Here is a 15,730-nt window from a genome sequence, read left to right as displayed (position 1 = left end):
GTGATTGGTAGGGAGTTGGAGTCATTTGTCTCAGTGAGGGACAGGAGGACATTGGATAAACTGCTCTCCATTATGGACAATCCATCCCATCCACTACACCAAACATTTGAGGGTCACAGGAGCTCATTCTCCAGCAGAATGATTCAGCTCCGCTGAGACAGTGAATAATACAGAACTTCCTTTATTCCTTATTCTATCCAGCTGTATTACAGCTCATATTTTTTGTGTCAATTAAGCTACTATGATCAATTAATTTCCCTTGTGAAAAATTTATAGCTGCAAAAATGTAAATAATACTAAATGGGTGTTGAGGAATGATTATTATAACGGTGAAAATAATAGCAAAGTGACGGTCTCTATCGTCTCAAAACTCCCGCCACCATGCACCATGATCATAAGAGAATAGCCACACCCCTAAATGTGACAACACCATGACGCAAAACCCACACACAAAAAATAGATTCTGGCTCCTACAATAGGGCTTGTTCACCTATGTGCTTCCATTAACAATCGTGTAAAAAAAATGTAGACAATTCTATACAATGAGACAAGAAGGACAACCTAAGTGACGACATAGCCAAGCATGTAGTTACAGTCTACTGCTTTATTTTAACCAGTCATGAAAACACTAGGTCACAGGCAGGTAGACCGATAAATGATCAAAATGTCAAATTTAGAGAGCCAAAAACAGTCAAATAGTCAAAATATAATAGCCAGTATAAATACACAAGACGCAAGCAACAATTATGGACTCATTCATGCTTTATATTCATTAATTCATTCATTACTTAATATGATATGATATCCACTTTTACATGGTGAAGCCATGTAACAGCAAGACTGTATGTTTGTAGAAAGTTGGACATCCATACTTTTCTGGAGAAAGCTCCAGTCCTTGTTGGACCATCGAGTATCAAACTTTGTTTACTGGAAGTTAAACTGACTGGACAGGTGTGAGCCGCTGACCACGTGTTTTGAAGACCCGTGTATTTCATTTGTGTTTCTTTCTCTCTTTGAAAAACGCCAATCGTGCTCTGGTTCAATGAAACAACACTTGTTTTTAGAACAAAACTTATTCCAATCTAACGTAAAAGTAACAATAGAACCTTGTAAATACACTGAGGTACTGGACCCTACTTCTGTTAGATAGTAAAGATACTCAATCTCAGTCCCTTGTGAGGGCTTTATTATTATAAACTATTGCAATGCTACATTGGACGTTGACACATGACTTGGAGGCACAATTAGACCATATGAAAACAACATCTGTTAGAAACATGAAGGGCAGTAAAAAGAGAAAAGCACAGGAAAGTGTCATATGAACTACACCACATGGATAAATGTCCTGAATGTCTTTATTTGTATCAGTTATTCACTTTATATACAAGAAGGTCACTTATATTTTGAGTAATGGTAAAGTGCCCAGAATTTAAAACAGGGAGTGTAGATAGTATTATCAGCACTAAACACGACACTAAACACTAGGCATTAGCAAATGTGTAACTGAGAAAAAGCCATGAATATACATTATACATAATAACTACATCTCAATATTCACTTGTGATTAGACAGATGGAAACTTTCATTACAGTAGATTTCTTCTGTTGCTGTGAAGTTTTCGTAGTCTGGTTGGTCGTCATCTGCGTTGCCGTAGACGTTACAAGCGCCCTGCAGTTTAGAGGCCGTCTGCTTTGAGAACCCGACAGTTTCTTCATTGGCATAAATCTGATATAGATTCAACATACCACAAAGGAGAAGGTGTTATGGACATATATTTTAAAATGCAGTGATAAGCAATTAATTAAAATTTTACATTATTTATTTTACTACATTAGTAAAAGAGCTCTTTGCTTTTTGGTGATCCCACAGCCTTTTGATTAATTATGTCTTACTAACAATAATATCATCAAAGAGTTGTTGTTTTCAAAGACATGACAACAAATTGTAGCTAGACTTTTGACTTTTGTTTTCTTACCTCTTCTGAACCTTTGGGTTCTCCTGCTGCCGCACAGTGTCTGGTGATGCCCACTCCAGTGTCTGAGAAAACACATCAAAACAAATGGTCACACATTTGTCTGTGTGTAAATACAGCATGTCTGTGCACGGTGAAATATACCTTGTACTTTGTGACATTTCTGCTTATAAACTATGATCAGAGCCACTATTAGTATGAGCAGCACAGCAGGTACAATGGCAACCACATAGAGAGCTCCGCCTGAAAAACAAAAACCACAAACAGAGCAGAGTAAAAATATAGACTTCCTGAAAGCACACTAGTTTCAAGAGTCCTCAGCAGAAGTCACACTGACTATCAGAGCTGCAGCCTCACTTCTTTCTTTTTTATTTATGGTGGCTGTGCATTTTAGCTCATCGGGTCTTTTAACAAGAGGATATTTTATTGACTCACATTCACTCACGGGATACAATAACTGTAAAGCCATAAAACCTCAACCAAAACCAACCCCCGTGCCACACACACTGTGGTTTCCCCAGCGAAGAACAGAGTGTCATACTGTGAGATAATATAACCACACTGATGTTATTGCTTTATTCTATTTCATTGTGCAAGCAGTGCAAGTGTTTCATCATTCAGTGTAGTTCATCCTTAAATAATAAACTATGATGATCATTAAATCTGTGAACACTGAATTAGTACATGACTGGAAATGTTCTTGGTAAATGCTGAAAGCAACAACTGATCTAACCAGATGTTGAAAGGCTGATGTGGTTAAATGAGGTTTTGAGCCTCTAGCTTCTCACAAGTCCTTATTTGGGCACATCATGAACACTTAGTGTGAAAGCATTGTCAACCAGGAACCCCACATTCACACAGCTGGGTTCAAACAAAGACATTAATTTATTGCTATTGATCTTACCCACTGACAGTTGAATCCTGGTGTAGTTTCCAGCTCTCCACTGTGAGTCTGAACCACACCAGTACATCCCAGCATCACCTGCTTCCAGGTTTGTGATCATCACAGAGAAAGAGCTGAGAGAAACATCATCTTGCAGCGTGAACCTGCTTCCATTGGACAACACGTCTGTGCAGTTGTTGCGGTGGTCTCCCTTACAGAGGAACTTCCTGTTATTCTGGTGATGTGGTGGATAAGGACACTGCAGAGTGACTGGACGTGTCACAGTACCATTCATAGCAAGTGTCTTCACACAACACCACACTGTCAAAGAGAACAACAAAATGTAAGAATCACAATGTAGTCTATGTGCAGGCCACACTAGAGATACATGTGCATAAGTTCTTCTTTCCTTTAGTACTTTAGTACATTTTGAGAAGGTGTAAAAGCTTTACTGGTCTTTGCTGTTCTACTATAAATGAAATAAGTTTACTGCAGTAATATGAGGTGTAACTGAGACATCAAACCTTTGACCTCCAGCTCAACAGCAGAGAAAACATCCAGTCCAGTGTTTCTATGGACACCACAAAGATACCACCCAGAATCCTCTTGGGTCAGGTTGTTAATGTTCACTGTGAATCTTCTTGACTCCTTGTCCTCAGAGAGTGTGAAGCGTCCATTTTGTTTGCTGTCAGAGATGATGACTGCCTGCTGCAGACATGTGGAGGGCTGGTTTCCTCTGCAGATGAACTTCAGGTTGTTCTGGTACTTCAACTCATACGGACAAATGATGGACACTGAATCTCTTTCATGGCTTTGAATTTTATCCACATTGTCGCAGCAGTGATCTGTCAAGAAGAAATAAAACCACATAATACAAGCTCATTGTTGATCAATCTTACATGTTGTATATGTGTAAACTATGGAAACACTTTTTTATTTACCTTGTTTCAGTTCCAGTTTTACTTCAGTGTAGATATCTTTTCCAGTCCTCGTCACCCCACACCAGTATTTCCCAGCATCCACAGACTGAAGATCAGAGATGGTCACTGTGAAGCTTCGTTTCTCTTTGTCATCATAGATGAAGTATTTGTTCTTCTTTGTTTCTGATGTCGTGATAAGAACATCACTGTCGCCACAGTCGTTCTTGCACAGGTACTTCTCATAAGACTCATAACCCCGACCATAGGAGCAGGAAACGTCAACATCTCTGCCCACATATCCAAACACACGGATCAGTCCTGCTGCTCTGGTCACATAACTGAGAACAACTGTGAAGAGAAAGACGACTTGAAAAGGATATTTCTAACTTCCTGCTGTATAAAGACCATTAACAAGGTGTGGTTCTCTGCCATCAGTCAATACTAAAACAGATATATTTATTCATTTAATGCCAAGAACTTACTGCAGAGGATGGACAACAGGTCTTGAACGCTCCACATCTTTAATAGGAAAATATAAAAACCGAAGAAGAAGTTGTTCAAACTACACTGTGTGAAATATTTTGAAAAAACAACAGTAAAGTTTGACGTTGAGCTAACTGGGTTGTATTCCTTGACATTCAGAGAGACGCATATTTATTGAGTGTCAGTCCCTGGCAGAGTCGTCCGTCAGTCTCATCTGAAGAGTAAATAGATGAATGCGTCTCAGGAAGGAAGTTACAGAGGATATTCTGCACGTTCATTAAAACCTGTACACATGCGACAGTCTGCTCAAACCCACAGCTTCTTGCGGCTCAGAAAACTCTGTTCTGATGGTGCATTCACTGTCATCAGGAACATGCAGATACACTCTCCAAGTGCAGCAACAATGTCAACTAATAGAACACAATATAAACAATAGAACTGAATATAAACAGCGTGGGCTCATCTCAACAGTCCGTTACTGTACATCCTTCAAAGTTTTAAAAGCAGTGAAACTTTAAGTTTTATACATTTAGATAAGTTTATAGGTTTAGTTTTATATGTTTTAAACGGCTACCACTTTATAATAAGCTACATAGCACCATCACCAGTAGTTATCACCATTTACAAAACAAATTCATACTCCAGTGACAAGAGATATTTACCCTTATTTAAAAAAAAAGAAAGAAATCTGAATTTGATTGTTCTTTTTTAATGTAGGCTCTATCTATCTATCTATCTATCTATCTATCTATCTATCTATCTATCTATCTATCTATCTATCTCTCTTAAACATACTATTATAAGGATATTCCAATAAATCTACATATTTAAGTAATGTAATTACAGTCTATTAAAATTTTCACAACAAACCTATATTAAAAGGAAATGAAAGTTGTCAAAATTGAATGTTAAATTAGGTTCTGTAAAAAAAGGGACCAAATTTAACCTGTGATCCTTACCTTGATTTGGTTGCAGTATGTTATAACAAATTACAAAGGTTTTTTGGTCTTTTAAATGGGTTTCAGTAACACTAATGTCACGCTTATTTTACCACTGGATATAAATATATCTCTTGATGTGAACATTAAACTTTCCTACTGTAATATCTCAATCAATACATTTTGAAAACAAATTCCAACCATCACAACATATGAAAGTGCAATATATATATTTTTAATTTCTTAACAAAAACATACATTTTAGGCAAATAAACGCACAAACTCAAACAATATTAACAAAATAAAAGACCCTTTTGGTTATGTTTTCAAATGTGGTGACAAAAATAGCAAAAATAAAATAAAATTGTTATTTATGTTAAAAAGATCACTTAAAACAAAAAAGAAAGAAAAAAAAACTCTTGAAACTCTAAACAAAAATGACACCATCGGTGTCCTGGGCCTCCTATAGCCCCCTCCTCCACTGCGAGCTGGGGCCAGTTTAAAATGTAAGGTCATGGCTGTGCTGATGATGTCATCTCTGGCTTCTTTGAATGTTTTACGAACAGCTTCTGCAAACAAAGCAATAGAATAAATATGTGTGGTTGTCTATTGTTTTACGTGATGTCACAGAGATACTATCCAATAACAAAATGTACATGGACCTCCAGAAAGCAGGAAATCCCACGATTCAAATGCAGTGTACTGCTGGTCTCTATCTCATACGGTCCAGAAATTAATTAATGTTTTGAAAAAACTGTCCGAACGTATCGTCGACGATGCGCTCGTCGTAGCAGGCAAGCCAGAGCTAGCTCGCAAACGGATTGATTCAATGTACAAACATTGCAGGGCAATACAACATTTCAATGACGTACTTGAGCACTCACCTATTCATGGGTTTCACTGTGACGTCACACCGTCTCAACGGCGCCATCTTTAGGACCGTCAGATACCGGAAGTACGCTGTCAATATGCCGTCTATCTGTTGTGTGGTCGGCTGCGATAGAGCTAAGTCTAAAAATACAGGACTTACGTTTTACAATATCCCCAAAAAACAATGAAAGAAGACAGAGGTGGGTCGCTGCCATTAAAAGGGATCACTGGACTCCCACAGAACACTCCAGACTCTGTGCTGAGCACTTCATCTCAGGTAAGTTATGTTTACCTACGTAGCCAAGCGTTAGCATGCTAACAATCGCAAATTACTCACAGAATAAAAACAGCCGCGATAAATCAACATTTCAGTATTGTTTCAGATAATTTAGATTACTTCGTTGTGTTTAATTTAGATTGAATTGCCAGTTAGTTAGCCAAAAACAAGTTAGCAAATGTAACGTTCGTGGTAGATTTAATCGGGCAGAAAGCTCGTAAAGTAGTAAATAAATACATAACTTACCTTTCCCATGATCGAAAATGTTTTTTGGTCCTCCAGGTGATAAAGTTTTGCCTCGGTGGCCCAACCTGAGGTGAAGTACCGGTAGGCTTCAGTGTTCTTGTAAGCCATCAGGGACTCGCCGGTGTAGGGGGATGGATTATGAATTACATAAATGTATACATCAGCAAAGGACAAATTTGGCAAATTTAAGGCAGATTGAAGGGGAATTAGCATTTCAAGGACAATTAAGTAGGGATCAAAACCCAAAATACCAATTTTCTTTAAATAGCGTTGTCAGTCGGAAGACAAAAGATGCGAATTTTTAGCCTTAGCTCTATCGCAGCCGACCGTACAGCAGATAGACGGCATATTGTCACCGTACTTCCGGTATCTGACAGACCTAAAGATTCCGCCGTTGAGACGGTGTGACGTCACCGCTTGCTTCGAAAGAAGTGTCCCAAGTGGCTCTGCTCGCCATCAACCGGTGCCATTCCAGAAGTTGGTTTGAGCCAGAAACTGATTTCCGGTAGGGCTGGGTGTATCGATCGAAATATCGATAGTATCGCTACAAAGGCCAGCATCGGTATCTGATCGATACTAGAGCGCGGAGATCAACACTTTTGTTACAGTTTTTCATCTATACGTCCAGTAAATTACTGGCCACTGAGTTCATGCGAGCGCAGCGTTTCTCCAGGTCTGTGCGCCAGAAGCTTCTTCATCCTCATTTCTAGTAGAAGGTTGATATGGACAGAGTTTGACTCTCAAATCTTAGCATCACAGCAGCATCGCACAGCTGGTACTGATGCCCTTATTGAAATGCGTTGGTACTTGAAAGAGAGGACAATTACACAGGCTACAGGCTCATTCTGTGGTGGAAAATTAATGAACCAACATTTCCCTCATTGAGCAATTTTTGTATTTATTATTACACTCCTTTTTTTGTTTACTTATTTTCTCAATTGACTATCTACTATATAAATTTCTTTTTCTTATTTTGCATTGTAATTGCATTGTGAGTTACGGTAATTCAAAAACCGCTTACTTTAACAAACCGCTGAGATCCGCTCGGTTCTCAAAAATGTTAGCAAAAGGCGCTGATGAATACTCGTAAACTCATAATGTTATGTAGTAAAAGGGGAATTATTTAAAATGTATAGGCTACTGTAAATTGTTTTAAATTGTAATTAGTTAAGAGAACACAACTTATTTTGCCTAAATATTTGTCCTGTGTTTTTATCATAATCAAAAGTAGTGGTATCGGAATCAGTATCGGCGATACTAGCCCCTTATTTCCTTGGTATCTGATCGATACCAAAATTCCCAGTATCGCCCGACCCTTATTTCCGGTCCACAAGACAACTTTCCGCGTATGGCTACCTCCTAGTGAGAAGGGATCATAGAGTTATAAAGGGAGGGATCCACTGATGGGACATATTTCGTCCATGTTTATTTAGATTTAGGCTACTGTCCCCGATCGTCCCCGATTGCAAACTGCCTATATTTAGCTATAGGTTAATAGTGATATCTAAATATTCCTAAACATGGTTGGCATAATCTTATGCCTAAGAAATAAAGCATAAGATATTAAAATAACATAAACAACATAAAAAAATAATGATAACGAGGCTAAATCTAGACGTTGATTAAAGGTCTAAATCAAAGGCTAAATCTAAACTTTATTTTATATTGATCAATGGCCATTCAGATTATTTTAGTCCAATAGTTGGACACCATTGTGCAACTTACAGTTATTTTTTTGGTCGGTATTCATTATTTAATTCAATCATCTAGATAGAAAATAGACATTGATATGAGGTCTTGATTTAGACGTCTAAATCGAGTCTAAATCTAAACTACACTGTAAATTGGGAAATGACTGTTAAAGATGTTTTAATCAACATTTGGTCATCGTTTATACAATTTACAGTTGTTTTTTTCCGTTTAATATTTAATGATTAATGCATTAAATCCTATCGTCTAGGTTTGGGCTAAAATATAGGCCGATTATAGAGAGGCGAACTTCTTGAGGTCTATGAATGGGATAGACAGAAATATGTGTCTGTGTGTGTGTTTCTCAGAGTCAATCAGACTTATTATGTGGCCACTCTTAATGTTCAATCTCTCTGATGAGTTTGTTCTGTTTTTTCACCGTAACGGTGGCTTGTTTCACGTGCACCAAGAGTCTCTTATGTTCATAACAACAGGCATGAGGCAACTGTCCAATCTTCCAATCCTGCACCTTTCCTTCAGTTGGAATGTGAATACACTCAAATTATATTCTGCACTGTATGTCCATATTCATTATATAACTGAAACTTGAATATGTTTTGATAAACACCAACAATAACAAGAACGCTGTGTAAACAGTATGTGACCAATGCATTTATTCATATACATACGCCTACTGACCGTTGAATCTTGGTTTCCACCACACCAGAGAGAGTCCCGCCCTCTGCAGCATGACCCAGCATCGTCTGCTTTCAGGTCAATGACTGTCACTGGAACAAAACTCATCTTGCACTATGAATCTGCAACATGTTGGTGCAACTGTGGCCTTGACTCCTCTTATGAGGGACTTTAAGGCAGGACTACAGAACTGGGTGAAACTGTTTGGATCCATAAATATGAGCTATTGCATCCAATTATAGACATCAAATTATTTAGTTTAAAAAAGTACAACCTTGCAGTTTTAAGTTAATTTCTGACAATAATCGTGATGATTATCAGGTAGGCTATCGAATATTAACTGTAATAATAAAAGCCACCAGCAGAGAGCGCCATTTGAAACGTTTCCCAGAAGTCAATATGTTTTGTGGTGCTCCAGATCAGAAGCTCCGTGTTTTTATAATGAGAACTTCAAATCTATTTATCAGCAATCTTTCTGTCATGAGGAACGTTTCACTTTGAAATCACTGCTTGAAATCAGTGACCATCCTTAACATGTATATCACATGCACATACACATACTATCCATATATCCATATGGGTTGCATGTTATCTTAGAGACTTTCTACTGTGAAACTACAGATGAATGTATGACAGACATATATTATTGAAAAATGATTAAAGTGCATCCATTAATCACATTTTATAGACTAACATGGATGCGGTGGTTTATACAGAGTCAGAGTCTTGTCAGATGCTGTAACAGAAAATACTTCCAGTAAATCTGACCTCTGTTCTGTGGTGGTTAGCACTGGTGCCTCACAGCAAGAGAGTCTGGGTTGAAATCCGACCGGGGCCTTTCTGTGTGGGGTTTGTATGATCTCCCCATGTCTGTGTGGGTTCTCTCCAGGTACTCTGGCTTCCTCCATGCAAATATTAACTCTGACTCAATGATGAACTAATTACAATGTGCTCATCAAAGACCAAAGGGCAAGGTCACAAATCACTTGTTTGGTCTCAACTACAAACAACAAATCTAGTTATGACAAGGTTTCACATAAATGTCTAACTGTATAAACTGATGGAGGGATGACATTGTACATGTCACTGGTTAACTTCACTGTGCGAAAAGGATGTACTACAAAAAGACTTCTATGAAATTCATTCAACGTCTTCACTACAAATGTCCCATGAGTGTGGACAGACATGGATGTACAGTGTAAGGTGACTGTCATGGAGGTGCTTAATCTAGTTTTCACTGCACAAACAGAGTAGATGTCTTCTGTTGCACAGAGGCTTTGGTACACAGAAACAAACATGTTTTGTTTGTGTTTTTAGTGAAACTGAACAAACAAACATGCACCTTCAGTGTGTTTGGTAGTTCCATATGTTGAGTGTGACGTGACATTGGTGATCACAGTGCTGGTTTCTGTCACAGTGCTGGTTTCCTGAGGCGAGTCTGTTAGAGAAAAAATAAACACACTACAGACTCTCTATGAAGTTTGTAATTCAAATTGATGAAATGGTAATACAACAAACTGGTTTAATTTATCAATGTATTTCCCACTGTTTTACAGAACTATGTGACATGATAAACATAATGAAGCATTATTATGACCACTGACCTTCGACCTCCAGCTCAACAGCAGAGAAAACATCCAGTCCAGTGTTTCTATGGACACCACAAAGATACCACCCAGAATCCTCTTGGGTCAGCTTGTTAATGTTCACTGTGAATCTTCTTGACTCCTTGTCCTCAGTGAGTGTGAAGCGTCCATTTTGTTTGCTGTCAGAGGTGATGACTGCCTGCTGCAGACATGTGGAGGGCTGGTTTCCTCTGCAGATGAACTTCAGATTGTTCTGGTACTTCAACTCATATGGACAAATGATGGACACTGAATCACTTTCATTACTTTGAATTTTATCCACATTGTTGCAGCAGTGATCTGTCAAGAAGAAATAAAACCACATGACACAAGCTCATTGTTGATCAATCTTACATGTTGTATACATGTAAACTGTGGAAACACTTTTTTATTTACCTTGTTCTAGTTCCAGCTTCACTTCAGTGTAGATATCTTTGAAAAACATTGTCACCCCACACCAGTATTTCCCAGCGTCCACAGACTGAAGATCAGAGATGGTCACTGTGAAGCTTCGTTTCTCTTTGTCATCATAGATGGAGTATTTGTTCTTCTTTGTTTCTGGTGTCATAATAAGAACATCACTGTCGCCACAGTCGTTCTTGCACAGGTACTTCTCATGAGACTCATAACCCTGACCATAGGAGCAGGAAACGTCAACATCTCTGCCCACATATCCAAACACATGGATCACTCCTGCTGCTCTGGTCACATAACTGAGAACAACTGTGAAGAGAAAGACGACATGAAGACGATATTTCTAACTTCCTGCTGTATAATGACCATTAACAAGGTGTGGTTCTCTGCCATCAGTCAATACTAAAACAGATATATTTATTCATTTAATGTCAAGAACTTACTGCAGAGGATGAACAGCAGGTCTTGAACGCTCCACATCTTTAATGGGAAAATATAAACACTGAAGAGGATGTTGTTTCAAACTAAGCTGTGTGAAATATTTTGAGGAAACAACAGTATGTGTACTGTTCAACACGTCTGACAGGCATATTTTACACCCACGTGACATTCAATCTTGAAAATGATAAACTATGGAAATGATTCAGTTCTGCTTTCACAGCAACAGTATTAACGCGGGTCAAATGACCTCAATGATGAGAATTAGGAAAAATACTTAGTACAAATAAATACAATCTGTGATTAGACAGATAAAAAGAACACTTAAATAAGAATGAAATATGAGTTACAATACAATCAGGTACAAAGTACAGTGTACCAGCATTTAGAACAAAGAGCATCAGAATAAGTAAGAGAATGTAAACAATATAGGAAATATATATATAATAATATGTACAAGTATAAATGAAGTGAACCTGTGTTTCAAGTTATTGCACTATAGAGAAAATATTATTGCACATGGTGAGAAATATACAAGGCATGTGCTTGCTTGCTTGCTTGCTTGCTTGATTGATTGATTGATTGATTGATTGATTGGAATGTCCGAGCAACTTCTTCAACTCTCCCCCACCTACTGGTTTTGCCCCAAAGTCCAGCTTTTGTTGTTTGGCTGGTGGGGGACCTCTGTTATAGGTGGGATTATACTACCACCTATTGGATGTTTAGTGGTAGTGCACTTCATGAAGAATTATGCAGTTTCCCAGAACCCCTTGTAGCTGTTGTTGTTTTCACTGTGGACGGCAGTAAAGCATCAGAACCTCGTGACCTGCATTAGGTGCAGTTCTCTGCTTCACACCAACTGGAGGGACTTGCTCTGTTAGCTTGACTGTGATGCTCCGACTCCAAATTATCTTTAATCTTTAAATTCGATGTTGTGTTTTTGAAGCTAGATAGGACTTTGTTGCCAGCACAGAGTGTACAGCAAACCTTAATATTGTTTTCTTTAGCTGACACAAAGCGGACTCAGGATTTTATTTCAAGACCAGTCAAGACCACAACTGTGGGGATATCAATAAATTGCCTGTGCATTTTTGATTTACTTGTTAATATTATTACTGTAGTACGTATTACTTCGAGTACAACCCATTACTTGACTCATTCATCATTTGAAATTGTTGTCACCGTTAACAGTTTTTTTGCACTGTGTTGTGTCAACATGCCCAAGAAAGACGATAGTCAGAGGGATACATCCAAGACGAGCCCGTCGGCCGCTAGCAATGACGCTATATTAGCTGGTATCGCTAACCACGGGGTCGAGCTTACTCAAGTCACCTCTCTCGCGGATGGCTTAAAGAAATCTCTAGAGAGCTGCCTCGACGCAATTGAAACTACGCTATCCTCGCTTCAGAAGAAACATCATGAAACTGAGCACCGGTTTGAAGATTTAGACGATGCCATGTCAGCCAATGACAGCATCACTGGAAGCCACGTGTAACGAGCTACAGGTGTCTCCTCAGAGCTAAAGTGAAAGATCTGCAGGCTCAGTGTCAGGATCGTGGGCATTAAAGAAGGGGAAGAGAAAGATAGCCCTACTGATTTTTTTGCTAAGCTGATCCCAGAGCTACTTGGTCAGGACAACTTTAGCAGACCCATAAAAATTGACCGAGCCCATCGTAGCCTGAGACCGAAGCCTCAGCCCAATGAGCGGCCGCAGATCATCTCAGCCAAGGTCGAAGCTGGTGCCAAATGCTCTCTGCGTTTTCCAGCAAAGCTCCACGTCCACTACAACAACACAACAAAGACCTTCATGTCACCGGCTGATGCTAAACAGTTTGCCAACTCTTTAGGCCCAGCAGATGAATCTTAACTCCTATATGTTATAGATCATCATCATTTATATGTTCTTTCGTATTATTATTATTATTATTATTTTCCTACCCAGCATTTTGATAAATGTTCAGATCCAACACTCTTATCTTTAGTTGATCACCGAAATATTTATTGGTGCAACCGTTTATGTGTACTTATTTATGTGTTTACCTTTTCATGTACAGGCATATTTTCTTATTGTATTTTTACATATATATTTTTTTAAATTCTTTAGTTTGATGTTTTATATGCTGCACCAGACATACTTTCCCACTGTTTATATCTCACTAAGCGTGTGTTCTGGATATCGCTTACACTGAGTACGTTTTTGTGGGTGCAATTTAAACATTAGTCAGTGTTTTGGAGATGCGCGCGGGGCCTCGTGGTTAGTGGGCTTTTCAGTGTGCAGTCAGGCTGGCTCTGTTTCCCGGCATCCTCCTTGTTGGTTAGTGGGATGTACCGCTTAGTTCTTTTAGTGGGTTTGGGTTTTGTGTTTTTTTTTTCTTTTTTTTGTTTTTCTTCATCTGTCAGGTTTGTCACTTGTTGTTTTTGCCAGCCCTTTATATGTCACATGTCAAACTTCACCTTCTGTCCCTCCACATGGAGTTATGCCATTTACTCACTTAGGTTGGGGATGAGTCACATCATGTTCACTACCTGGAATTGTAGGGGTATGGGCAAAGCTCAGTGTGGGTATCTTAGTGTGGGTATCGCAGGTGTACCAGTCCACGTTTTCCTCCCCATGAGGGAGGGTTACCATTCTTGTTCGCAGAACCATTCTATTTGTAATCAAAACGCAGACTACCGATCCACATGGGAGGTTCATACTTGTCACGGGTACGGTCAACTCAGTCCCATTAGTTCCCTTAAACATTTACGCCCCCAATTTCGATAGCCCTGATTTTTTTCTGTAAAATATTTAACCTTGTCACGCAATATAATGATCATAATTTAATTATTGGGGGCGACTTTAATTGTTATTTTGATCCACTAATGGATAAGTCCTCCTCGTCTGTGGCCCTATTATTGAAATCCGTCTCTGTACTCAATAATCTTACCAAATCTCTGGACCAGGTTGACATTTGGAGGCACCAGCACCCTTTAGAAAGACAATAATCTTTTTTCTCCCCCGTGCATGGCAGTTTCACTAGAATTGATCATCTGCTGGTTGACTCTAGACTTATTTCGAATGTAACAAGTTCAATTTACTATAGTATCTTAATTTTGGACCATGCACCCCTCTCAATGGTGATCGACTTTAATCTTTATGCCCCTCAATATAATTGGAAATTTAACCCCTCTCTGTATTTAGATGATGCTTTCAGTGGTTACATATCGACCAATACTGCAGATTTCCTGCACTTTAATGACAATGGTGCTGTCTCAGATTCTACTTTGTGGGAGTCCTTTAAAGCCGTTATAAGAGGACACGTCATCTCATATCAAGCGTCTCATGAAAGGGTCAGGCACAGGCGTCACACTGAGATTGAGGCTGAATTAGCTGAACTGGAGGAGGACTATCGTAACACAGGTTCTGAAGACACACTTAGCTGTATTTTGAAAGTGAAATATGAGTACAACCATATCCTAGGAGAGCAGGTTGGGAACTATATTCGTAGATAAAAGCAGAAGCACTTTGAGCTGGGTGAGAAGGCCGATAAATTGCTTGCTAGGCAACTGAAGGGCGTTCAAGCCAATAGGGCAATACATAAAATCTCCTCATCCACTGGTCAGCTATTGACTGATCATAGGCAGATCAATGATAGATTTTTTAGCTTTTACACCCAGTTATACACTTCTAGATCTACTGCCACGGATACGGACATTGCCAACTTTCTCCATACTTTAGACATTCCAGTCCTTTCTGAATCTGCAAGAATGGAATTGGACTCTTTGTGGCAAAGCTTTTTTCAAGTGTTGGAGCGAAGAAGCAAGTAACAGCAGGTAACAGTGAGGTTACAGGCTGCCTGACATTAACAGGCTGGTTGCTGGGTTCATTGTAGAGGACAGGCTTCCCCTGTTGACTACTGAATCGCCCAGGTTTCAAAAAATACTCAATAAACTACTACTACTCGGTAAATTAAGAAATGGGAAAGTAAAGTAATAAGTAGTAAAGTTACTTTTCTAATGCAGTAACTAGTAATCTCATTACAATTTACAGAATAAATGAGCAATTAGTAACTAATTACTTTTTTCGAGTAACTTCCCCAACACTGGCCACTGTCCACGCTCTTTTTCTGCTGTCTCCATAGATACTGCAATGGACAATGGTTTTTTATAGTGTAAGATCTTTTTCTGACCATAGTCTCTTCTGTGTGCTCTGGCTATGCATGCCATATACCAGCCTATTAAGTCCAGCTCCAAATTCACAAAATTGGATGAGTTTCTGCAATTCAGCCATATAATCAGA

At 38.9% G+C, this 15,730-nt stretch overlaps 1 protein-coding gene and 1 long non-coding RNA gene across 2 annotated transcripts; both read right to left on the bottom strand.

Moving 5' to 3' along the window:
• Window positions 1–1,359: 1,359 nt before the first annotated feature.
• Window positions 1,360–11,542, bottom strand: LOC125002868 (polymeric immunoglobulin receptor-like). The gene is made up of 10 exons (XM_047577308.1): window positions 11,457–11,542; window positions 10,996–11,322; window positions 10,579–10,899; window positions 4,258–4,428; window positions 3,797–4,123; window positions 3,380–3,700; window positions 2,877–3,176; window positions 2,117–2,215; window positions 1,976–2,037; window positions 1,360–1,725 (listed from the first exon to the last, which is right to left on the bottom strand). The coding sequence occupies exons 1-10, from the start codon at window positions 11,491–11,493 to the stop codon at window positions 1,555–1,557; spliced, it is 2,136 nt and encodes a 711-aa protein (XP_047433264.1). The 5' UTR covers window positions 11,494–11,542; the 3' UTR covers window positions 1,360–1,554.
• Window positions 5,523–7,727, bottom strand: LOC125004658. The gene is made up of 3 exons (XR_007112372.1): window positions 6,590–7,727; window positions 6,081–6,207; window positions 5,523–5,765 (listed from the first exon to the last, which is right to left on the bottom strand). It is a non-coding gene; the product is annotated as an uncharacterized LOC125004658 (long non-coding RNA).
• Window positions 11,543–15,730: the final 4,188 nt, after the last annotated feature.

Source organism: Mugil cephalus, chromosome 2 (genome assembly GCF_022458985.1).
Source record: "Mugil cephalus isolate CIBA_MC_2020 chromosome 2, CIBA_Mcephalus_1.1, whole genome shotgun sequence".
Classification (NCBI taxonomy): domain Eukaryota; kingdom Metazoa; phylum Chordata; class Actinopteri; order Mugiliformes; family Mugilidae; genus Mugil; species Mugil cephalus.
The sequence above is the reverse complement of the archived record's forward strand: the minus strand, read 5'-3'. Positions and strand labels throughout refer to the sequence as shown.